At 42.5% G+C, this 24,894-nt stretch overlaps 1 protein-coding gene across 1 annotated transcript in view; it reads right to left on the bottom strand.

Annotated features, from left to right (window-relative positions):
- The window catches only part of COG3 (component of oligomeric golgi complex 3), a 118,247-nt gene that overhangs the window by 86,429 nt on the left and 6,924 nt on the right, over positions 1-24,894 (bottom strand). Inside the window, exons 2-7 of the mRNA XM_077483223.1 lie at positions 18,005-18,151; positions 15,761-15,822; positions 12,412-12,577; positions 9,970-10,044; positions 8,238-8,330; positions 172-297 (exon numbers count right to left, since the gene is read on the bottom strand). Of these exons, the coding sequence (XP_077339349.1) occupies positions 172-297; positions 8,238-8,330; positions 9,970-10,044; positions 12,412-12,577; positions 15,761-15,822; positions 18,005-18,151 (669 nt within the window). The remainder of the gene's footprint in view (positions 1-171; positions 298-8,237; positions 8,331-9,969; positions 10,045-12,411; positions 12,578-15,760; positions 15,823-18,004; positions 18,152-24,894) is intronic.

The following is a 24,894-nucleotide window of genomic DNA, read 5'->3' as shown; positions in this document are numbered from 1 at the left end:
GGGTTAATGCAGAACATGCATTAAAGTAAAAAAACTGTTAGCCTTTAAAACAACTTTAGTACTATAATGTGAACCTATCATTGTCATTACTATTCAGAACTGCATTTACTTTACATTTGCAAAAACATGAAGTGTTAACAAGTCTAAAAGAAGAAACATTCTGCAACATACCCGTTTAATCAATAGACTGGTGAGGTTCTGTAGCGTATTCACAGTATAGGTCTTCATAAGATGCATAGCTTTAGAGAGACATTGCTTAAACTTTGCCAAATAAACTGGATAATCTTTATAATTAGGCTGCAAAGTAAAAGAAAAACCAAGAGAAAATTATTAAAACCGTATCAGAAAAAAAAAAAAATCATGTTATGTTTTTTGTGCTAATAATAATAAAAATATGTACATAGGATGAACATGGTTTCTGCAGTTTATTAAGTATTATGTGCCCATGTTTGACTTTCGACACATACCTTATATTTATAATACTTATGCAGATACCATATCTATTAACCCGTGCTGTTTTTATATTGTATTCTTGCTATCCACTGTATATACTTTTGATAATACAAGACTTTTTTACAACCAATAGATATGAAGATAATATTCTTTTGAGATTCATAGAATACATTGATACCTCTAGGTCAGGCCTTTACAAATCGCACTGAGATCTAGTAACCAGCTGGAAAAAATAAAAATAAAAAATAGGAAACTACAAATGTTTGCCATGGCAATCATGGCTTCCCAATCTTATTTTTATGATGTGCACGCAAGGGTAAATAAACCTGAATTACGGACTATAACGGAGCAAACTCCTGTGAACAAATAGAGAGGATTAAAAAAACACAGAAAAAGTTGCATCCCCGAGAAAGATTTTTTAACACAATTGTTTAACTCCTTCATGCTGCCTCCTAGTGGCCCATGGGTTTAAGCGGGTTTTCATGCGGGGATACAGAGAAGCTTCCTGATAATGTGACCACTGATTGGCTATCACATAAGACCCCGTCATGCTGCTTCCCTATTAGAAGACGTGACAGAGCGGTCGGAGACAGCTTCGTTAGTGTTCTGGTTGGGCACAGTAAGCGCGCTCTCAGCACACAAGCTCAGACCGCCATGGACGGATATATGAAGTGGCTGGACGTTAAATGGTCACTCCACCTGCCACATATATGCATTACAAGGTCAGGAAGAGATGGGAATAGAAAAGTTAAAACCTAAAGACCACTTTGTGTCCCATATGCCAGAAGTATGTGATAGAGATAGAAATATATATATATATATATATATATATCTCTATTTTTTTTTTTTTTTTTTTTACTCACTTAAACACCAGAACTAGGACATCACAAATGTACAATACTTAGCGAAGCTTACCACCAGGCAGGCAGTGACTCGGTGGTAGTATTTTAGGGTATTTTAAATTGTGTTGAAATAGACCATCTTTCTTAGGGGCTCAGATCTTTTTCTGTGTTTTTTATTTTTACAGTTTGAAAAGTGTACACAAGAGTGTGTCCCATGGTAGCTTGAAACAACAATTTATGTTTTTTGGGGGCGTTTAGCAATTGACAAAATCAAGTTTAGTTTCTACAAATTCCATCTAGTGGCGAACAAGGGAACTGCAGCACAGGAAACGGCATATGAAATGCTGAAATACCTAGTTGCCCAAGAGCATTTTTCCATCACCATGGCACCAGGTGATCAGGATTTGTCCAGCCCTGTAATAAATGGTTTGACATAGAATGCAAGGCCTTATCAGAGACCTCAAACCAAAAACAGAGATCCTGACAGCAAGAAGAAAACCCATGAGTTCATACAGAAGCAAAACTACACAGAGACCCTGACAACACATAAGAAAACCCACAAAGTCATACAGAAGCAATACTACATAAAGACTCTGACAACACATAAGATGGCCCATGGTGTTATAAGGAAACAGTACTACACAGAGACCCTGATAACACAGAAGGTGAACCAGGATATCGTATAGAAACTAGGGATGCACCGAATGGGTTTTTTGGTGCCGAAACAGATACCGAAAATGAAAAATACACTAGGTCGAAAACCGAAACCGATACCGAAAATGACTGTTTTTAAAAAATATTTTTATACAGGAGGTGGTCAGAGACTGGGAACATGGTACAGGAGATGGTCAGAGACTGGGGACATGGTACAGAAGATGGTCAGAGACTGGGGACACGGTACAGAAGATGGTCAGAGACTGGGGACACGGTACAGAAGATGGTCAGAGACTGGGGACACGGTACAGGAGGTGGTCAGAGACTGGGGACATGGTACAGGAGATGGTCAGAGACTGGGGACACGGTACAGGAGGTGGTCAGAGACTGGGGACATGGTACAGAAGATGGTCAGAGACTGGGGACATGGTACAGGAGATGGTCAGAGACAGAGGACGTGGTACAGGAGGCATCCCCCATTGCAGGCCAGTGTCCCCCATTGTGTCCCCTTTTGCATCCAGTGTGTCCCCTTGTGTCCCCTTTTGCATCCAGTGTGTCCCCTTGTGCATCCAGTGTGTCCACTTGTGCATCCAGTGTGTCCACTTGTGCATCCAGTGTGTCCCCTTGTGTCCCCTTTTGCGGCCAGTGTGTCCCCTTGTGTCCCCTTTTGCGGCCAGTGTGTCCCCTGTGTCCCCTTTTGCGGCCAGTGTGTCTCCTGTGTCCCCCTTTGCGGCCAGTGTGTCTCCTGTGTCCCCCTTTGCGGCCAGTGTGTCTCCTGTGTCCCCCTTTGCGGCCAGTGTGTCTCCTGTGTCCCCCTTTGCAGCCTGTGTGTCCCCCTTTGCAGCCTGTGTGTCCCCCTTTGCAGCCTGTGTGTCCCCCTTTGCAGCCTGTGTGTCCCCCTTTGCAGCCTGTGTGTCCCCCTTTGCAGCCTGTGTGGGGAAGAGAGCCGCCTCCGCCGCCTGTTTGATCACAGCGCCGGGAACATCACAGCTTTCATTTCAATAGCTGTGTGTTCCCGGCCGCGCGCCGTCACACGCAGCCCCTCCCCCTTGTCCGGGCACTTTGATAGACAGATCATCCGTCCAATCCTGTGGATGATCTGTCTATCTAAGTGCCCGGACAAGGGGGAGGGGCTGCGTGTGACGGCGCGCGGCCGGGAACACACAGCTATTGAAATGAAAGCTGTGATGTTCCCGGCGCTGTGATCAAACAAGCGGCGGAGGCGGCTCTCCTGCGCTATACACCCCCCATGATGGGCGTCACCGGGCCCCATTTTCGGCTCCATTATCGGCCGTTTTTCTCTTTCAGCAAATTGCCGAAAAGGGCATTTTCGGCCGATATGTTTCGGCGGCCGAAATTTCGGTGCATCACTAATAGAAACAATAAAACACAGCGACACGGACAGAAGATGACCCATGAGATCATTACATAAGCAATGCTAAAGAATCTTTAGAGAGAAAACAATAAAAAATGCATGTCCAACATCTGGAGAAAAGGTGACCTTGTCTTCAAATCCCAAGTCTTGGATTGCATTGGTCACCCAATCATGAAGAAAAGCGTCAAAACCTATGCTTCAAAACATTAGCATAGTAGACTGATACAACTGAACAACATGACAACTCAATTAGCTTTGCTAAAGTTGTTTAAAGTAGGAAAAATTCACAAAAAAAGTAATGACATTCTCAATTAAATCCTTTTTAGAACAATGTTGTTTGTGTATGTGTGCATGACAAAGACCCAAATATTCCTCTATAGGCTACATAGATCATCAGGGAAAATGCAAGAAGATGCAGGTCATTCCTAAATAGTCACATAGCATGGTCGATCAGATGGCCGTTTTTCAGTTCATTAGCGAACCTACCAAGATGAGACCCCAAATTTTCAATGTCTGCATCAAGTACTGCCCGTCACATGTGTTTGGGAGAGAAATATTGTTTGGAAATGCCCTCAAGCCTGCCATAGACTATTTTCTTTTCTGCAACCACATGTTCCCTCTGGCAGAGCTCTCGTGTTCTCCCGGCAGGTTGGCGGGGGAGCCATCCTTGACAGGAGAACACACCATAATTATTGCTAGTGCCTATAAATGTATGAAAACTCTAACAGACTGGTTGTGCCCAAGTTGATCAGTCAATAGACCTGCTGAACCGGCCAAGTTTTGAACAGTCTATGGCCTGCTTTAGGCAACTTTTCGGGACAGTGCAGATAGCACACATATCGCAGACATTTATACACAACTGTAAATAGGAGAGGCCAGATGCAGAGTGTTCTTTAGGAAACCATGACCAAGGAGTCACTAGATAACAGGGATGCTTTCATTAAACATTGATGTTTTCTGAGAGAGAGTATTCCCTGTTGGAACCTGCTTCTAAAAGCCCAGGTTCCCACTGACAGCGGGAATGAAATCGTGAGAGTTCAGCTGAACTTGCACAATTTCATTCCTGCATGTCAGTCCCAACTTAGGGGGCGATTTGAGAGACATCTGTGTGGGTTGCTGCACAATGTCAATGGAAAAATTGCACCCGAAATCACCAAAAAAAGTACAGAAACTACTTTTGCGAATCAGTGCTGCGCCACAAATGTGGCATGGCACCGATTTGGACGGTGCCATTGCCAGCAATTGCCACCACTTTGGTATGTCAACTTGCATGCCAAATCACTCCAATGTGAACGGGGGCTTTGTCTGCTTTCGATGGACTTGTTTAGAGAGTTGGGATAACACAGTAGCATAAACTGAAGACACAAGCCAAAGCAGCTGCAACAGTTCTTGGGAGGGGGTAAAAAAAAAAAAAAAAAAAAAAAAAAAAAAAAAAAAGCAGGGGGAGAGAAGATTTTGGCTATGCCAAGGGTGGGGAGAGCATGTAACCCAAAGATCATTCATAAAAAGGGACTTTGCAATGTTATCCACATTTAACTCAGATTACACCATTTGCTATGAATAATGTGGTCCTCAAAAAAGGGGGAAAAAGCAAGACAAAACCGAGAGTGATCTATAAAATTTTCTTTGCAGTGTTATTATAAAACGTGGAAGACCAAACCCCTACTTGGGGAGGTCATTGCAGTTTTTTGTAGATGGCCTTATTCATGCCTCTTGCAAACTAGTTGTCCTCACACCACACTGTCCTCATAAGAAGGTCTCTTTTTTTTTTAAAGAGTAGAAGACTGCCGAGTGTTGACCTGCATGTCATATAGGACTTCGGTGGAGGCTACAAGTTGCCATTCCAATACACATTATATAGGCATTGTCCAATGTTACCACCATGAGGAAACCCTCCCCCCTCGCTGGTGTGCTGAGATGCAACAAAGTATGAAAAAAAAGAAAAAAGAAAATGTATGTCAATTTTTGACACAATGCCTTAGAAAACGAAGAGGAACATGTAAAATAGTGATTATTTATTAAACATTTACTGGAGGTGTTTTTTATTTTTTATAGTGCATGTGTTTTAAATGAAAATTATTGATTCGCTTATACACCTGTAATAAATACACAGCAATTACTACATGTACTGTTTTATAAAATATGCTTTCAAATATCGTTAGGGTTTACATCCACTTTATCCTCCCATGCATGCAGCATTATATATTAACCCATTATTGCCTGATGTTCCATTATTGGAACGGTAGTGATGTGAGAGTTACTTATATCCTACTGCTCAAGGTTATCGCTGAGGTCTGGTTTTTCACACTTCTGCCTCCTGAGGGTACACGTTATCAGAGTTAGTCACTGCTGTAGATATCAGCAGATATCTGGCTGTTTGTCAAATAGTGATGAGAATTTTCAGAAACATTTTTGAGGAAGCATCCAAAAGACAGGTAAATACAACTTTACCGCACAACATCCTCTACCAGCATTTTTTATATCACTTCTCTACTAGTTTATTATTTTTGTTTTAGTTATGGGTTTGACATTTTGCATGTTCCATTTTTTGGAGCACCAGGCAAAACCACTACCACTAGGATTAATAATTTCCCTTTTACTCATTTCGAAAAAAACAACAAAAAAAACACAAAGGGGCACATTTGATTATCAAATTGATGGCAAAGGCAATATTGTCTGCAGATGGAACGATAACAGTGTTGTCACTGAAGCCTCATCTGGTGCTGGTATTGATCCCCTATGTCTATTCCCAGAAACTGAAACAGAAGATCCAAATTCAGCAGCCAAACATGATCAAAGTTTATTTCATGGGAGGCATAGACAGAGCTGATGAAAGAATAGGGCATCAATCCGTGAAAAGAAATGGTGTTCAAGCCCTCTTTTGTTCCGTTTCAAATTGGTCTTACAAAATGTTTGGCAATTGCATAAGACATATGATAAGAAGTCAATGGATTTTCTTGCGTATTCGTCAACGTGATATGCCATTATCTGGAGACTCACGGCCATCCTGCAGAACCTGGCTGAAAAGGAAGACCTTCTCAAAAGCATAACATTGATTCACGTCATGATGGCATGAATCATGCGATAGTCAAACATGGAAAGCAAAGGCGGTGTACTCAATGTCATAAGAACACCACTTTTCAATGTGTCAAAAGTGTTCTGTTGAATATCACACTGACTAAGAGGTGTCACCACCTCCTGAGACAAGAAACCTGATTTTATACATTTACAAAATAGCAGTAGTTTTGCCTAGTGTTCCATTTTGGAATGCCACATAACTAAACAAAAGGAATAAAAAATTCTCTCCAACTTCTTGTTCCTTGAATTTTTCTAAGTAACATATGAATTTCATGCACATAAAAAAAAAAAAAAAAAAAAAAAAAAAAAAAACATTGTAGCCAGCCTGCAGCAACACACTGCTATACCGTATATTAAATCCACAAACCAATCACTGCAAAGCAACACCATCAGGCGGCTCCCTACAGCCTGCATCATTCTATAAGATATGACCCAGCTGCATATAGCAATATTATATATCTATATCTCAAGTCTTTATTGAGGGTACGCTGACACCTAGTGTGCTGTGGTAACATGTGCAGTACTTAATGCTTTAATGCAGCACACTGCAATGAGACGTTTATGTGCATTGCCATTTACTTTGAATGGTACTCCAACGCATATGTATGTATACTCGATATTTGCGAAAATAAAATTAAGAGTGCAGGATCAATCACTATTATATTGGGACCCATTCAAAGTCAATGGGTTGCAGAAAAGCAGGGCATCAAACATGCGATAAAGTGCTAATGCAGCAGCAGTATATTGTAAACAGTATTTGGTGTGCACCCTCCACCCTGTATAGTATTTACATTCTAAATGGCTGCCATTGGTTACTACAATTTAATCATTTATGTTACAAAGTTGAAATATTATTATAAGCCGGTTTTGTGAATATGGACAAGAGCATTAACATTTTTAGTAATATATTAAATCTGACATGTGATTTAGAAAGAGGAAGAAGGAGGTAGAAAAAAAAGAACAAAAAAAAAAAAAAAAAAAATAAAAAGGGACATTATGATCACATACAGTATATGACCAATAGCTTGTGGACACAAAATGTAAAATGCACTTTTGTCTGGATTTCCTCCTATAAAATAGCAGTGCACTTCCAGATATGAGAGTGAGCCCTAAGGCCCCTTTTACACATAGGGACCATTCATCTGTTTTTCATCCATCCGTTGGATGAAAAACGGACATCAATGCATCTCTATGGAAAAAATGGATGACAACGGATGATCATCTATTTTCATCCTAAAGCAATCTTGTACCTACAGCCTCATAGCTGTATATCTGCAGTGTATGCTATTATAACACTGGATGAGAAGGGGGGTTAGGTGGGACTCTGAATGAGGCAGTGACTGGGTAGAGTCATATGCCTCCATCCCTGGTATAGATAAAAGATTTCCCTTTTATTTTATCTATTATAAAACTTCTATTCTCAGGGGATTTGGTGATCTCACTACCATGTGCAAGATGTGAGTGGGTCGTGATGTGAGAAGGCAAAGTCTTGTCTCTACCAAAACAGCCACCTCCACACAGCCCTAGTGCAGAAGAAGGGATGGCAAGACAGAAATGGGTAAAAAGCTGCAGCAGGGAGGCCACAGGTAATATTAATCCTTTTCCCTCTGTCAGCCTTTATTTGGACACAGCCTCCACAGATCAGATCTGTTAATTTCCTATTAAAGATATTGAGGTTAAATTAGCCATGAAACTAGAAAAACTGAAATTTTCCAGGAAACCAGAAAAACGAAAATGAACGTTTCTTTGTAACTAGACAAAAAGGTTGGAACATGCTAAAACAGAAAGAGGAGAAGAAATATCCAACATGTATTTATGTAACAAATTAAACTTACGTGAGCGGAAATATAAGATATGCAGTCATCTAGCTTTGATAACATGGGTATAAATCCTTCACTATTCACAGATAATGTCGGCGAATTTAATCTCTATGCGAAAAAAATAAAATAAAAAAACAGTTACACAAGCATTATTTCTAATATAGTTGTGATCTGGAAGGCATAAAACTACAATGACTCAAGTATCAATGTTATCTGCCCAGTTTGTGCAGACTGGGGCTTGTAGTCACCCAACAGTTGGAAGGTTATGTAGTGATCGCAGATGGGCATTTTGTATTGTTTGCTACATAACCTGGAGTTTGAGGAGTCCTTGAGAGGCTCCAATACTGAAATCCCTGCAGAACAGTTCCTAGTTCTGCACACCTACCATGGCACTTACAAGGGGTCCCATTCCTTCTGCTGGATTTTAATTTCATTTTGTTCTATATTTTGGAGGACACAATAGGAAGAGCAGGAACACCTATGGTGAATAAGAAGAAGCGCACCTATAAAAAGTAGGACAAAAAAAGCCAAACTGTAGTGGGGGAGGGGAGATTTCAATGCTAGAGTCCCCAAAACATAAGCCAGTAGGTGACTCTTCCTATACCTGCCCACTAGACTAACTATAACTACAATATCACTTTTAGGTAGGGTCTCTTGTCACCGATTATTCCATGACTACAGAATACTGCATGCCCTACAAACTCCAGTTAATAAAAGTTTATGACTAGCTTTGTTTAACATTGCTCTTAAAAGTTCAAAAGTCTATAAAACCATGTTTAGAATGATTATTATTTTAGGGCCCCTTCAGACAGTCATTGAATTCTAAATCAGCCTTAAAGCATATTAACACACCTGGAGATGCTTTTTTTTTTCTTGTTCAAGGCTAACATGGGAAATGATCTTTTTGGACACTTTGCAGCCACACCTTAAAATGCACTCTAAACACCATGAGCACATTTACAGCGCACTTACATTGTGCTTGTAGTGTTTTTCAATAAAAGTGAATGGAGCGAGTTGCAAAGCGCCAAGGCCTGCGAACGTTTGCAGGCAGCGCTATTTTTGCCTCACTGCAATGTAAGGCAACGCCAACGCTGCAATGTGAACACCTCAATCTGCTTCCTATTTGAACAATTTTAAAGTAGCATTAATAGACGTTTAGGAAGTGTTAAAACCTCGACGCAACCGTCTTATTTTCCACACCTGAAAGAGCCCTTAAAGTAAAATGTAATAAAGAGCGCATCTATGATATGATCGCAGAGCATTTGGGGCTTTCAGATGTGACTATGTCTTTAAGCTTGTTGGCAGCCTGTTTATAACCATGCATCACCGACAATCCTCCCTCTGCTCGGAGAGAGGAAGGAGGTGTATCTTTTCTATGTGTAATTCAGTTGTATAGTCTGACTTCTACAACATCGGCCTATTTTACAGAAATTTGCATAGAAAAGTATGAGCTCTAGTATGGAGCCACATGCTAGCGGCAATTGATAAATATAAAATAATAAGTATTTTTTTAAATATCTTTTTCTGAAGTATGATTTTAGTATTGTACATAACTTAAAACCTATTTACATAAATAATACACATTAAAACGTTATTTTTTTTATTTACAAAAAAATAAATAAAATAAAAAAAGAAGAAGAAGAAAGGAGGGTGCTATCATGATCTATTCTGGAAAATGAACAATGGTAAAATAATTCGCTCATGCACACAAAAAAAAAAAAAAAAAAAAAAACACAAACATACTTACTGTACTTATATTTTCTAACTCATTAAAATAGGAAAGTTTCTGTTGAATAGTTTCAGCAAGGTTCACAAGCTCAGACTGGAGAAAAAGAAGAAGAAATAAATCACGTCACTGAAAACATCTTACAAAAATAGGAAAAACACTTCAATTATTTCTGTTTGGCTGATGTCAGACAGAAAACTGTGCTATTAGTGACACAAATTGTAAACATCAGAATCGCTAAGAAGTGGGCTGATTGACTGTCCCTATGGATTTGCTCTCTGTGAAACTACAGGCAACACCTTTTTCCTAGTTCTGGATAGAATAGCAAAGATTCATAACTTATTTCTGTTTTTTACGTCCCTTCCTGGCCTAGAAACCTGGCAGGAAGTGAGAGGATAGGCCCCCAAAGTGACATAACCGCTGTCAGCAGAACCCATAGGAAGATTTCCCCTTTACTTTTGTGACTAACATTTTACAATTCCCACCTCCTGTCCTACTTACAATGCCAGGAAGTGAATTTTAATTTTTTTTTTGGAAAAGGGAGATACAGAAACCAGACAGAGGTTCTACCCCTTACCCAAGCCATCTAAAATGAAAAAAAAAAATCTTTTGGCTGGAATTCATCTTTACAGAGAAATGAACAGCAGACAAATAAGTTACAGCACACTTCTGTTAACAAACAAAGCAATAGAAACAAATTTGACAGTTTAGGGCACCCTTTATCCCAGAGAAACCTTTGAAATATAATGTAGGTCTCAGGGAACCCCAACTTAAAGCGCAGTTCCACCTAAAAGTGGAACTTCTGCTCCTTTGTCTCCACGCCCCATCCGGTGCCACAATTGGCACCTTTCGGGGGGTAGTGGATACCTGTCTCTGACAGCTATCCTGTCCCCACTTCTGGGCCAGTAGGACAGCGCAGCAGTGCCTCGTGCACGTGAAGTTATAATACTACACTGCCGGGTTCCCTTAGCCGCAGTGGCGATGGCAGCACCCGACAGCTGATAGAAACATCAGCTGCGGTGCTGACATCGCTGGACTCCAGGACAGGTAACTGTCCTATTATTAAAAGTCAGCAGCTGCAGTATGTGTAGCTGCTGGTTTTTAAATTTTTTTCCAGGGGTGTATGGACCTCCTCTTTAAAATCAATTTACTGGGTGTCAATGAAAAAATAAAAACACTCCCTACATTGGTGGCCATTACAGTGTGGTCAAAATTACATCCTAGCCCAGCTAAAAAGATTATTGGTATCATGCAGCTGGCTCTGCCAAGTGGTGATGCCCCTGGAACCACGAAGGCACCATCAAATCAGTTACCACAGCTCAATAAGCCCCTAGAAACCTCAGAAGGAACCCTAGTTGAGAATGGCTGGGTTAGGGCAACAGTCTTATATTAATAAAAATTATACAGATAACACCCCAAAATGGGATTTCACTCAGTTTTTATTTTCATTTTTATCCAACCACTTTTTAGTTTACAGTACAGAATCAAATGCAGTGCCATAGTTACCAGACAAGGCTAAGGACAGCAAGCATGTACCTGCACTACACACCAGTCTGCCACACACAGTGGAAATGTAAATAATTTTACAGTGAAAGAAACTGTTCACATTAAAAAGGTAGGCTGGTAAGCAGTGTATGAAAGGTGTAGCAAGGTTTTTTTATTTGTGGGTATAGCTACAGTCAAATGACATTAAACAAGTAGGGCCAAAAGCTCTTTAGGCCCTACTTTTTCTGTGGGTTAAAATCCACTGTCAGCTGATGTCACTTAACAGGTCTAGTTTCTGGAGCGAACCCGACTTTCATTTCGGGATACACCCAGATACCTGGGCCAGCAGCTCAGCGCTCTGCCGAGATCCTGATCAAGCCGCTCCCACCCCCTCCACAGCCCAGCGCTACAGTGGGTAGTGGAGGGGCCGAGCAGAGAGCCAGTGACTGGCTGTGTCCCAAAAATTATTTTCCACGCAATCTATGGACAAGAAGGTAAAATAAATCTCAATATCGCTTGTATTGCATGTTTCTTCTGAAATATAGAGCCTATTTGCAATTTTTTATTTTTCAGCTTTAGCTCCACTTTAAGGGCCCTTTCACACTGATACATTTCTCCTGCGTTTTACCTTGCAAGAAGAATACAGTAAAAATGTTTCCCTTTAAATCAAATGGAACTTTTCACACCACATTCTAGGTGTGGCGTGTTTTGAAAAGTCCTGCATGCTGCATCTATGGTGCGGTTTTGAAAACCACACCAAAAAACGCAGCTTCCCATTCAAATGAATGAAAAGCACAGTAAAAACCCGCCCACGATTTGCGTTTTTGAGACAAATGTCCACGTTTCACATGTGCAGGTGGCCCAAAAACACATCTGAAACACAGAAAAGTCGCAGGAAAAACGCATGCATTTTAACTGTGATTTTACTAAAGAGCAGTGTGAAAGGGGCCTAAATGTGTTTCACTCTGTGTACCTTACCTGTTCTTTAAGAAGTTGTTCACAGGCTTCATGTAATGTTCCAGTTTTTGTGGACACAAACAAGTACTGTTTCTGAAGGGACTCCAAGTGCTGCAGCGCAAGATTTACATCATTCAATATAGAATCACATTGGTCCTGGAACCCAGAAAGGTAATCTCTCATCTCTCTAGATAAAAAAAAAAAAAAAAAAAAAAAAAAAAAATTAAATAAATCACCACCAAGGAGATATAAGGTTGTAATTGAGTTAACTTTCCCCACAGGTCATTGGTTTTACAAACAGCTTTGTTTTTTTCAAGTTTTACAAAAAAAAGAGAAATAAAGAGCAAGTAAAGGCACGTTGGGATAGTACAAACTAGTGCGTCTTAGTTACATAGCAGGGATGAGTTATCTAGGTATGCATAGGCAGGCAAAAAGAGAAGAGAACAATGCAGTGCAATAATGGTCAATGAAGGGTGCTCTTTGCCATTGATGGTCAACACCTTAAAATGCAGGGTAGAGAAGGGTAAAAGAAAAAAGAGGAAAGGGGGGGGGGGCTGCAAATGTTCGCAGAGGCAGCAGGAGGGAGAGGGAAGAAAGAGGAGAAATATGAGGAAGAGTAGCGTGAGAGAATAGTATATAGGAGGGGCCTGGGAGCAAAAAGGGGGGTAAAGGAGGGGCTCCCCACTTGGTCCAGCAAAATAATGTCAAGTCCTGTCTATGTTCACTTGAGAGTTGTATGTAATACAGGGATCCCAAACTTTAAGACCCCTTTCACACCAGGGCGTTTTGTAGGTGATATATCGTTAGAAATAACGCCTGTAATCCACCCTAAAAAAACAGCTGAACCATTGTCTGTGCTCGGGCTTTCACACTGCAGCGGTGCGCTGGCAGGACGTTGGGGAAAAGTCCTGCCAGCAGCTTCTTTGGAGCGGTGTGTTTACCGCTCCTCCCCATTGAAATCAATGGGGCAGCGCTGTTATACCGCCAGCAAAACGCCACTATTGTGGCGTATTTAACCCTTTCTCGGCCGCTAGCGGGGGTAAAAGCGCCACGCTAGCGGCCCGAAATGCTCCGCAAATCTGACGACGCTATGGGCGTCGTGGTGTGAAAGGGGTCTAAGAAATTGAGTATAGATATCCTCTAGAGGTGAGCTTCTCATGCACCATTGTCCCCATGAGCCTGCGTCACACCTCTTTTAAATTGAGGAACGGTTGTTCCCACATTCTAGGGAGGGTTTGTCGAGCAACCAGGAACACCACCGGCTTTCTCGGATTTGCAGTTAAAGCGGAGTTCCACCCTAAAGTGGAACCACCAATTATTTGCTTCTTCCCACCCTCCGGTGCCACATTTGCACCTTTCAGGGGGAGGAGGAGGGAACTGGGACTTGTTTTTGACAGGTCCTCGCCCCCACTTCTGGGAGACGGCGCATCATCGAGGTCCATTTGGAAGTTCAGACCACCTCCTCCTTCCTCTGCCACTGAGCCAAAATTAGAAAGTGCAGCATGCTTCACGCATGCACAGTAGGAAAGCAGCTGTGAAGCCGAAAAGGCTTCACGGGTGGTTTTCCTTGGTGGAGATGGTGGCAGCAGTACCCGACAGCCGATCCAAAAAACGTCTGGGGGACCAACATCACAGGCTCCCTGGACAAGCAAGTATCCATATAATAAAAGTCAGCAGCTACAGCATTTGTAGCTGCTGACTTAATTTTTTTTTCCCCAGGAGGAACTCCTCTTTAATGGTGGAATCAGTTCAGGCAACAGGGCTTTCCAGCGGTTGCAGGGTAAAGTGATGTCAAGGGCTGATCTGATCTTGGTATAGACCCATGTACAGAACGAATGGCCTTAGGACAGGACCACCAGATGTGAAAAAGAGTGGCTCGCTCTCTGCAGCCTCAGAAGCACAGAAAGTAGAAAGCTTAACTTAGACAGCTATAATTATGCAATCTGGATCATTAGGCAAGTAGACAACAGTAATCTGTAATATGCAATCATCAGAAATTAGTGTTGACCAATATTACCACATAGCAAATTTGTTTTTATAGATCATTGCACTTTGGGCTGTTCCATACAAACAACTTTATATAGTCTTGTGGACACCCATCTCCTAGATTAGATTGGCAATAAAGAGGAAAGTACAAAAAAAAGTCTTAAACAGATACTGAGCCTCAGTTAGTGTATGTATTAGGGGGCCTGTGTCAGCATGCTTTGGTTGATGGCATCGAAGAATTAAAAGTCAGCAGCTACAAATACTGCAGATGCTGACCTTTAATATATGGACACTTACCTGTCCAGGGAGCCCACAATGTTGGCACCACAGCTGATCTTTGGATTGGCTGTGGCCACCACCATTGCCAGTAAGGGAACCCAGCAGCAAAACCTTTCAGCTTCACACCCGGTTTCCTACTGCGCATGTGTGAAGCGTGCTGCACACTCCAATTGGTCCAGCAGCAGAGAAAGGAGGCAGAGGCCATATTTCTAATAGAAATGGTCCAACAGAAGTAGGGACGGGGTACCTAACCCCCCCCCCCCCCAAAAGGTGTCAAATGTCACAAATAAATGGAAGTTTCACTTTAGGGTGGAATTCTGCTTTAAGACGTTTAAGAATAAATTTACAGATGCAGTTGGCCTTCTGACCGGCTTCAAGTGGGTTCTGGATTCCCATAGACTTGTATGAGAAAGCAAAAATAGTTTCAAAACAAAAGTCCGTTAAGGCTGGCCCTAAATATGATTCGAAAAAATAAAATAAAAAAATTATGTACGTATATATAATTCATTCTATATCTAATTAAAGTGGTTGTAAACCCTTACAAACTGCTTTGACCTACAGGTAAGCCTAGATTAAGGCTTACCTGTAGGTCCAAGAAATATCTCCTAAACCTATACGGTTTAGGAGATATTTGCCAAAAGACAGGCACCGCTGTCTACGGCGCAGGCGCACTGAACGCGCCACTTTTAACGGCGATATGCCACGAGTGGCTGCTCCTGTGTGCATGCGCGGGAGTGGCGTCATCGCGGCTACATCGAATGACAGCGTCGGAGCAGCGAGACCTACCAAGAAGATGGAGGCTCCATACACAAGGGGACAGCGGTGACTTTGCTGGCTCCTGTGTCAGGTAAGTGACACAATGGACAACTATTCGATGCATAGTAGTCCATTATGCTTTACCTTTGCAGGGAATTAAAGAGGAAGTAAACCCATCAGGGTTTACTTCCTCTTTAAAGCTAATAAAAACAAACCTGCACTTGAAAATAAAAAAAATAAAATAAAAAAAACGTATCTGCCTGGCTGTGGTTAGTCGGAGGATTTTTAATAAAAGATGTCCAATGTGCCATTCTTCATGAAAGTCAGTGGTAAAACAAAGTAACTGTACCTGTACTTTGCACCTTCATCCTGATCCATGTGCGTCTGAAGCTGTGCGAACCAGGAGAAAAACTGAAAACGGAGGAATACATGTTAGGCTTTATATTATTCAATATATAAAAACCTTTTAAAATATGATCAGTTTCTGAATTACCACTGGATCTAAGAATCACAGTTTGTTTCACCTGTGAAATTTTAGGATTCACAGATAGTGATCTGAGCCCAATAGTATTTCATTCTTTGTACCCAAGATTCACACATTCACGTCATAGTCAGAAAAATGTGTGAATCTTGGGTGCAATTTTGTTAAAAAGACCCCAGGACTGTTAATGAGAAACTGACATAAGACGTATGACGTGTTTTTAGTAGGCCTTTTTACAAGTTATGCTGTCCCCATGACTCACCCAGCTGCTTGCCAACAGTCTCCCTTCCTGTTTTTTTTTTTTTTTCTCTCAAAGCTTATTTGATCAAGCTGAACTTAGAAGTTGATTGGCTACCATGCACAGCTGCACCCAATTTTGCACTCTGCAGTTTTAGTAAATCAACTTTTCTAAAGCATTGGGCTTTTGTATACTAGAGAGAGGAAGGGACCTGTGTTTGGCAAGAACCCAAATATCTAACCGATATGCAGTGGTGTTACTAGGGGGGTGCGGGGGGTGTGGTCTGCACCCGGGTGACACCATCCCAACTTTCCCGAGGGTGAGGAAATTCCTGGCGTTTATTTTTTTGTTGTGTTTTTTGCAGCTGACCCTGCTGGAACAACACCTCCAGCACCATGGCCACACATGGTGTGTGTCCTTCATTCTCCAGCTTCTTCCTCCTCCCTACTGAGCCATTGAGCCCGTCACAATTCACAGAAGATGTCGCACGCTATCTCCGTCTCCTCTCCAGCGGCTGCCCGGAAGTGCGAGTACAGTACAGGTACCCAGATAGCATGCGAGGTAAGGTGCGATGGGGGGTTGCCATGGTACCAGCATGCCACCTGAGACCTGGTGTGCGATATTGAAGGATTCAGTGTCTGGCGCCCTCTGTGCTGTGCTAGTCTGATAACGAAGGGAGGGAGGGGTTGCAAAGTGGTCTGAGAATATTATATATATTTATAGCTGTTTACAGCCGCCCCAAACCCCCTCCCCACCCCCACCCCACCCCCACCAGCTCTCTCAGCTACTGTGCCTATATCCAATATAATATAGTTGTGTCCAGCAGCACCCTCGTGGCCCTGTGCCACCCTATTGTGTTTTACCGCACCAGGTGACACCAACCCTAGTGACGTCACTGCCAATATGTAAAAGGGGACCCCAGACTACTGACAAAAGCAACAGGGTGAACTGATGCACTACTGGTTGAGAAACTGAAGTCTTTATCAGGTAGGCTGTGTTCCCTGTAAATGATTTAAAGTAGAACTAAATTAGAACTAAAACTATTTTTTCTTCATTTTCAGTAGAGTTAAGGTCCTATACACACACACACACACACACACACACACACACACACACACACACACGATAGGAAAATTGGGTAGAAAAATTCATACAAAGAGCTGTCTGCCGAGTTTCGGATCATTAGTATGGTGCTTTTGACAGCCGGTTTCGCTTTTTCATCAGACAAAAGCTGGATGTGCAGATTATAACATTTTTTGTCGGATGTGAACTCGGCGTCCAATTTTCGTTTCAGTAGTATGGTTTTCATACGAGATAAAGTCGCAAGACTACGCATGCTCAGAAACAAAAGAATACATACAAAAAAACTATTCGAACTAAACTGAGCCGGCAAATAAAAGGTCCGTCTCTGCTCACTGTGCAGGGGACGGACCTGTCAGAGCCCCACTGTCTTCTATGGCAGATCGGACGAAAACTGATCCACCTGTCTGTTTTCATCCGATCCCATCCAATGGAAGGATGGCGAACCGTTTTGAGCGGATCTTATCGGATCAGATGGCAGGCAGATGTCAGCGGACACATCTCTGCCAAGATCCGCCTGCCCATAGAAGTCAATAGGTGGCCCACTCAGATCCGCCTGAAAAACAGACAGGTAGATCTGAGCAGGCTTATCGTGTGAAAGGGTCCTTAAAAGGGGGAAGCTCTGCTTGTCTGCCTTCTCCCCCCTCCGCTGCCACATTTGACACCTTTTGAGGGGGAAAATGGGAGGGAGGAGCCAGTACCTGGTTTTGAAAGGAACCCGCTCCCACTTCTGGCTCAGGTCAACCCCCTATTTTTTCATAATCTGAAGGTGGAATTGAAGGGTCTCCACATACCTGCTGTGCAGTTTCAATCCTGTCATCTTCCATTCCTAGTGCAGAAAACCCATGTTGCAGGATGCCTTCTGTAGATTCTGGAACAGCTGCAGACAGTCCTACAGTCAGCGAAGTGGAGGTCAGACTGCATAAATCTTCAATTGGAAGCTATGAGAAGGATAGTAATGCAAAAATATTACCCATGCCAACAAACAAAATTGTAAGAGACCTTGTCCATTTATGGACAAGTGAAAGCGTCTTTGGGAAAAAGGGAATTTCCCAATGCCCTTATATACATCTTATTTATTCTACAGTTGTGCTCATAAGTTTACATACCCTGCCAGAATTTATGATTTCTTGGCCATTTTTCAGACATTATGAATGATGTCACAAAAAGCTATTACCTTTTGTACCACCACTCCCTCACTTCAGAATGTAAGCTCTATGAGCAGGGCCCTCCTGTACCTTTTGTATTGTACTGTAATTGTGTTGTCTCCCCTATACATTGTAAAGCGCTGCGTAAACTGTTGGATCTATATAAATCGTTAATAATGATGGTTAGTGTTTGGCTGAAGCCATTAATTATCAATCAACAGTGTTTACTTTAAATCATAATGGCAACAGAAACGACCAAAATGACCCTGGTCAACTTTTGTTTAACCACTTTCAGACCGGACCATTTTGCTGGTAAATGACCAGAGGTCTTTTTACAATTTGGCACTGCGCTGCTTTAACTGGTAACTGCGCGGTCATGCAATGTTGTACCCAAACAAAATTTGCGTCCTTTTCTTCCCACAAATAGAGCTTTCTTTTGATGGTATTTGATTGCCTCTGCGATTTTTATTTTTTGCGATATAAATGGAAAAAGACCGCAAATTTTGAAAAAAAAAGATATTTTCTACTTTTTCTTATTAGAAAAATCCAATAAATTCAATTTTAGTCATACATTTAGGCCAAAATGTATTCAGCCACATGTCTTTGGTAAAAAAAAAGTCAATAACTGTATATTTATTGGTTTGCGCAAAAGTTGTCACATCTACAAACTAAGGTACGTTTTCTGGAATTTACGCAGCTTTTAGTTTACGACTGCCTATCTCAGTTCTTGAGGTGCTAAAATGGCAGGGCAGTACAAAACCCCCCCAAATGACCCCATTTTGGAAAGTAGACCCCCTAAGGAAATTGATAAGTGGCATGTTGAGCCCATCGAATATTTTATTTGTTTGCCTCAAGCGATTGAATAATGACAAAAAAATAATTTTTTTTTTTTTTTTTTACACAAAGTTGTCACTAAATGATATATTGCTCACACATGCTATGGGCATATGTGAAATGACACCCCAAAATAAATTCTGCTGCTTCTCCTGAGTACGGGGATACCACATATGTGGGACTTTTTGGGAGCCTAGCCACGTACGGGGCCCCGAAAACCAAGAACCGCCTTCAGGTTTTCTAAGGGCGTAAATATTTGACTTCACTCCTCACTACCTATTACAGTTTTGAAGGCCATAAAATGCCAAGATGGCACAAAACCCCCACAAATGACCCCATTTTAGAAAGTAGACACCCCAAGCTATTTGCTGAGAGGCATGTTGAGTCCATGGAATATTTTATATTTTGCCACAAGTTGCGGGAAAATTACAAACTTTTTTTTTTTTTTTTTTTTCACAAAGTTGTCACTAAATGATATATTGCTCACGCATGCCATGGGCATATGTGAAATGACACCCCAAAATAAATTCTGCTGCTTCTCCTGAGTACGGGGATACCACATATGTGGGACTTTTTGGGAGCCTAGCCGCGTACGGGGCCCCGAAAACCAAGCACCGCCTTCAGGCTTTCTAAGGGCGTTACAGTTTTGAAGGCCATAAAATGCCAAGATGGCACAAACCCCCCCCCAAATGACCCCATTTTGTAAAGTAGACACCCCTAAATTTAGGGGTACACTAGTGAGACTAGGTAATAAATGGCGGGTGCCCTGAAACTATAAAAAAAATAACTAACCAACCAGCGTCACCTGTAACAGTTATATGGTGATCACTGGTGAAAGGGTTAACTAGGGGGCAATCAGGGGGCTTTATGCGGTAGTATATGGGGGTCCCTGGCGCTATAAAAAGCTACGGCGAACCTAAATACCTACCTGCCTAACTAGCGTCACCTGTGACACTAATACAGTGATCAGAAAAACGATCGCTTATTAGTCTGGGTTCACACTGGAGCGATGTGGGAACGCCACGAATGCGCGGCGGGTTCCCGCATTACATGCCTCCCGGCGGCAGTTCACACTGCCCTATGCGAACTGCTGGGAGTGTCAGTGAAATGTTAATGACACCCCCAGATCAGTTCGCATATCGCAGTGCGATCTGCAAACTCGGATCGCATGGTGTGAACACCCATGCGATCCGATTCTGCTGCGGACCAAAAAAAAGGGTCCCGTGCGAGTTTGCGGCGGGTGCGGCGGGTGCTACACGAATTCAGCCATACTATCTGTATGGCTGAACTCGAATCGCACAGAGATCGGATGTGATTTGCACTGCAGTGCGGTGCGAATCACATCCGTTCTCATAAACCGCTGCAATGTGAACCCAGCCTTAGTGACACTGGCGACGGGGGGTGATCACGGGGTTAAACCTTTATTGGGGGGGTTAGAGGGGTACCTTAGAACTAAAAGGAGGCTAACCCTAACTGCCCTAACAGTTATTACAGTCACAAATGACACCAATGCAAAAAAAAAAAAAAGCAATTGGTGTCACTGTGACTGGGGGGGCGTGAGTGTGCCTGGCATGTTCTACTGTATGTGTGGTGTGTTGGTGCAACTCACCGAACCTCTCTCCTCGGTGCCGGAACGAAAAATACCGACACGGAGGAGAGAATACATCACTTCCTCTCCTGTGTTTACATTACAGGAGAGGAAGTGATGTCACGGAGGATTTCCATTCGTCGAGAGCGATCGCGAGGGGGTGGCCATGAATGAATGGCCGCCCCCTCATCCCGGATCGCTCTCGAAGGAATGCCGACCGCCGCAGGCACCGGGGGGGGGCCCGATCGGGCCCCCCACCCGCGGGCAGGCAGGGACTTATATATACGCCCATATGCCTGCCCGTGCCATTCTGCCGACGTATATCGTCGTGCGGCGGTCGGCAAGTGGTTAAAAAATAAATAAAAATAAATGACCCTGGTCAAAAAAGTCCCCAGTTCTCAATACCGTGTATGGCCCCTTTTAACATCAATGACAGCTTGAAGTCTTTTGTGGATGAGGCTCTTTATCGCCTCAGATGGTAAAGCTGCCTTTTCCTCTTGGCAACAAGCCTCCAAGCCCTGTAAATTCTTGGTCTGTCTTGTATGAACTGCACATTTGAGATCTCCCCAGAGTGGCTCAATGATACCGAGGTCAGGAGACTGAGATGGCCTCTACAGAAGTTACCATCACTTTATTCTGCTGTAGACAATGACAGGTCAACTCGGCCTTGCGTTTTGGATCATTGTCATGTTGGAAAGTCCAAGTACGTTCCATGCGCAGCTTTCTGGCTGATGAATGCAAATGTTCCTCCAGTATTTTTTGAGAACAAATTTTGACCAAATTTCTTGTGCCTAATGTAGCGTTTATGGTTGTGGCCATAAAGCTCAATTTTGGTCTCATCACTCCAAAGACTGTGCCAGAAGGTTTGAGGCTTGTTTCTGTCCTGTTTGGCATATTGTAAGCAGGATATTTTGTGGCATTTGTGTAGTAATAGCTTTTTGCTGGTGACTCGACGATGCAGCCCATCTTTCTTCAAGTGCCTCCTTATTGTTCATCTTGAAACAGCCACCCCACATGTTTTCAGAGAGTCCTGTGTTTCATCTGAAGTTATTTGTGGGTTTTTCTTTGCATCCCAAACAAGTTTTCCTGGCAATTGTGGCTGAAATTTTAGTTGGTCTACCTGACCGTAATTTGGTTTCAACAGAACCCCTCATTTTCCACTTCTTGATTAGAGTTTGAACACTGCTGATTAGCATTCTTAATTCCTTGGATTTCTTGTTATATCCCTTTCCTGTTTTATTCAATTCAATGACCTTTCCCCACAGATCCTTTGACAATTCTTTCACTTTTCCCATGACTCAGAATCCAGAAACGTCAGTGCAGCACTGGATGAAAGGTGCAAGGGTCTGTCAGGAGTCCAGAAACTCACTGACCTTTTATACACACACACTAATTACAAGCAAACAGATCACAGGTGAGGATGGTTACCTTTTAATAGCAATTCAACCCGCTTTGTTTCAACTTGTGTGCATGTTATCAGGCCAAAATCACCAGGGTATGTAAACTTTTGATCAGGGTCGTTTGGATAGTTTCGCTTGTCATTATTATTTAAAGTGGTTGTAAACCCTTACAAACCACTTTGACCTACAGGTAAGCCTAGATTAAGGCTTACCTGTAGGTCCAAGCAATATCTCCTAAACCTATATGGTTTAGGAGATATTTGCCCGAAAACAGGCACCGCTGTCTACGGCGCATGCGCCGTAGACAGCGGCACGCAGGCGCACTGAGCGCGGCATTCTCAGCAACGGAGCCGCCGCGCATGTCGGCTCCCGTGCGCATGCGCGGGAGTGACGTCATCGCGGCTTCGCCGAATGACAGCGGCGGAGCTGCAAGACCCCACCAACAAGATGGATGCGGCAGACTACAGGGGACAGCGGCGACTTCGCTGGCTCCTGTGTCAGGTAAGTGACACATAATCGGCTACTATGCGATGCATAGTAGTCCATTATGCTTTGCAGGGAATGAAAGAGGAAGTAAACTCATCAGGGTTTACTTCCTCTTTAAAAAGAGTAAACAGTTGATAATAAATGGCTTCAGCCAAACACTAACCACGAGTGAAAGAAATGTTTTTGTGATATTCATAGTCTCTGAAAAATGGCCTAGAAATCAAATTCTGCCAGGGTATGTAAACTTATGAGCACAACTGTACACTGAAGCTCATTGCTCCTCTGCTATCAGGAGAATACCTGGCCATTCTGGGTATCAGGGAGTATTTGACTTGCTTACTTGTGACAGCGTCTGTGCCTAGCAGATAAACAATTAGCCCGAGCACTGAGGCTGGATTTACACCGATGCATTTTTGGCGCTTTTTGCAGATTTGCACTACAGTCCATTTAAAATGGTTTCCTATGGAACACGTTCCGTAGTGAAAATCTGCAAAATGCATAGGTGTGAATCCAGCCTCAGAGTGACATCACCACTCCACACAGCTGATTACAGTGCTGGCTGTGGAGAAGCAAGGGTCTGTAATGAAAGTACATGTATGGGGGTTGGAGGATGCCCTTTGCATAGGCAAGATGACAGTTCTACTTTCCCCAGATTTTTTCTTCCTTCTACTATTCTATATTTACCTGAAGAAAAAAGAAAAGGGGGGGTTGAAGGACTTGTTAGAACAAAAGCTAAAAACCAAAACCAAAGGGTCAGTTCCTGATTACAGGATAGTGGGTGGGGCTATGCAAATAATTTCCTTTTACAGCCCAACATCACAGAGCCATTTACTAAATATGTAATACGGTGGTTTTAGGCTGCCCATCATCTATACAATGTGTGGAGACCACACTTTGTTGCACTATACTAAAGCAGGATGTACACAGACTGCGTTTTTGTTCAACCACCTAACAGATTCCCACATCCACATAAGCAATATGGATGCAGGAATCTTCCCCGCAGCACTACTGTATTCTGAGAGCAGGGACGACTACTCATGAGAATGCACAGATCTGTACTGCAGCCCATTGACTGCATGTGCTGATCGAATGCTGTTTTTGTTAGCAGGACCATTCAACATAAGCTGGTCTAATGACTGGCTTCTGTTAAAAAAGGAGGGCCTGAGCATTGTATTCACAATGTCCACTTTTCATTCTCCTCTCCACTTCTTTCCTCCCCCACTTTACCTAACTTATTCATTTGTGTGTCATGTTTTTTGTCTTTTTTTGTTTATATACTGTTTGTTGCACTGTGTGACTGGTAGGGTGCATGTCCTCGGGCCTGCCCTGAAAGTCTTGGGAGGGTGTGGACATGGCCTTTTGGCTTAGTTCACCCTCTCTCATGGCGTCTCCCTTCGGGGGAGCCCTGCCGAGTACTTGGGTGGGTCTGTTTCGGCAGACCCTCCAGAGAAAGGGGGCCATTTGTGTTCGGCCAGATGGACCAAGCGTAAGTACCCTTGTCCCCGTCAGAAGCCCAACGCCCTGGGGGGTTGAGGGCAAGGCCCTCTGATTTTAAGAGGCTTGTGTACCCATTGCACTTTGTTTCACCTTTTTTATATGTGTGCACATTTTTTTTGGCACCGGGTGAAGTTTGAATGTGTTTCACACGCTACTGGCTTTCAAAAAAAAAAAAAAGTCCATAAACCTGCTGATGGGCTGTCCACAAAAGTCACCAGGGTGGCAGATATAGTTTAGTATACTCTTATCCAATTTATATTCCATGTTTGAAGTGGAGCAGGGTTCTCTGCTAATTATTATTTAACAGATCATGGGAATTTTAGAGTCACAACATGTTCTAATAACAGTACACCTGTTAATGGCCCAACGACTTGTGTGTCCAGTTAGTTCAAACTTTTAAATGGTTTTAAAAAATAAAAAATTTAAAGTTTAAATAAATTTCCTGGATTTTTTTCTGCACTCAGAAAACACATTTAAGAAGCAACTCTCAATTTTTACAATCACTAGCAGCAAAAAAATAAAAATAAATAACTTTACAATTGATATCATGTTTGCCCTTTTGCCATTCAGAGACAATGCTGCTGATAGTTAAAGGGCAAATCCACTTTCATGGGGGAAAAAAAAAAAAAAAATAATATATATGTACATCTGCGATACAAGTCATATTGCAATTGAATGTTATTAAAAAGGACCTTTCCTTTTCAATCTGCAGCCACTGTAATGTTCTATAA

The sequence above is a fragment of the Lithobates pipiens genome, unplaced genomic scaffold, assembly GCF_037356315.1.
Source record: "Lithobates pipiens isolate NorthernLeopardFrog02 unplaced genomic scaffold, aLitPip1_a1.2 Scaffold_16, whole genome shotgun sequence".
Taxonomy (NCBI): domain Eukaryota; kingdom Metazoa; phylum Chordata; class Amphibia; order Anura; family Ranidae; genus Lithobates; species Lithobates pipiens.
This window is presented reverse-complemented; position numbering and strand designations above follow the sequence as displayed.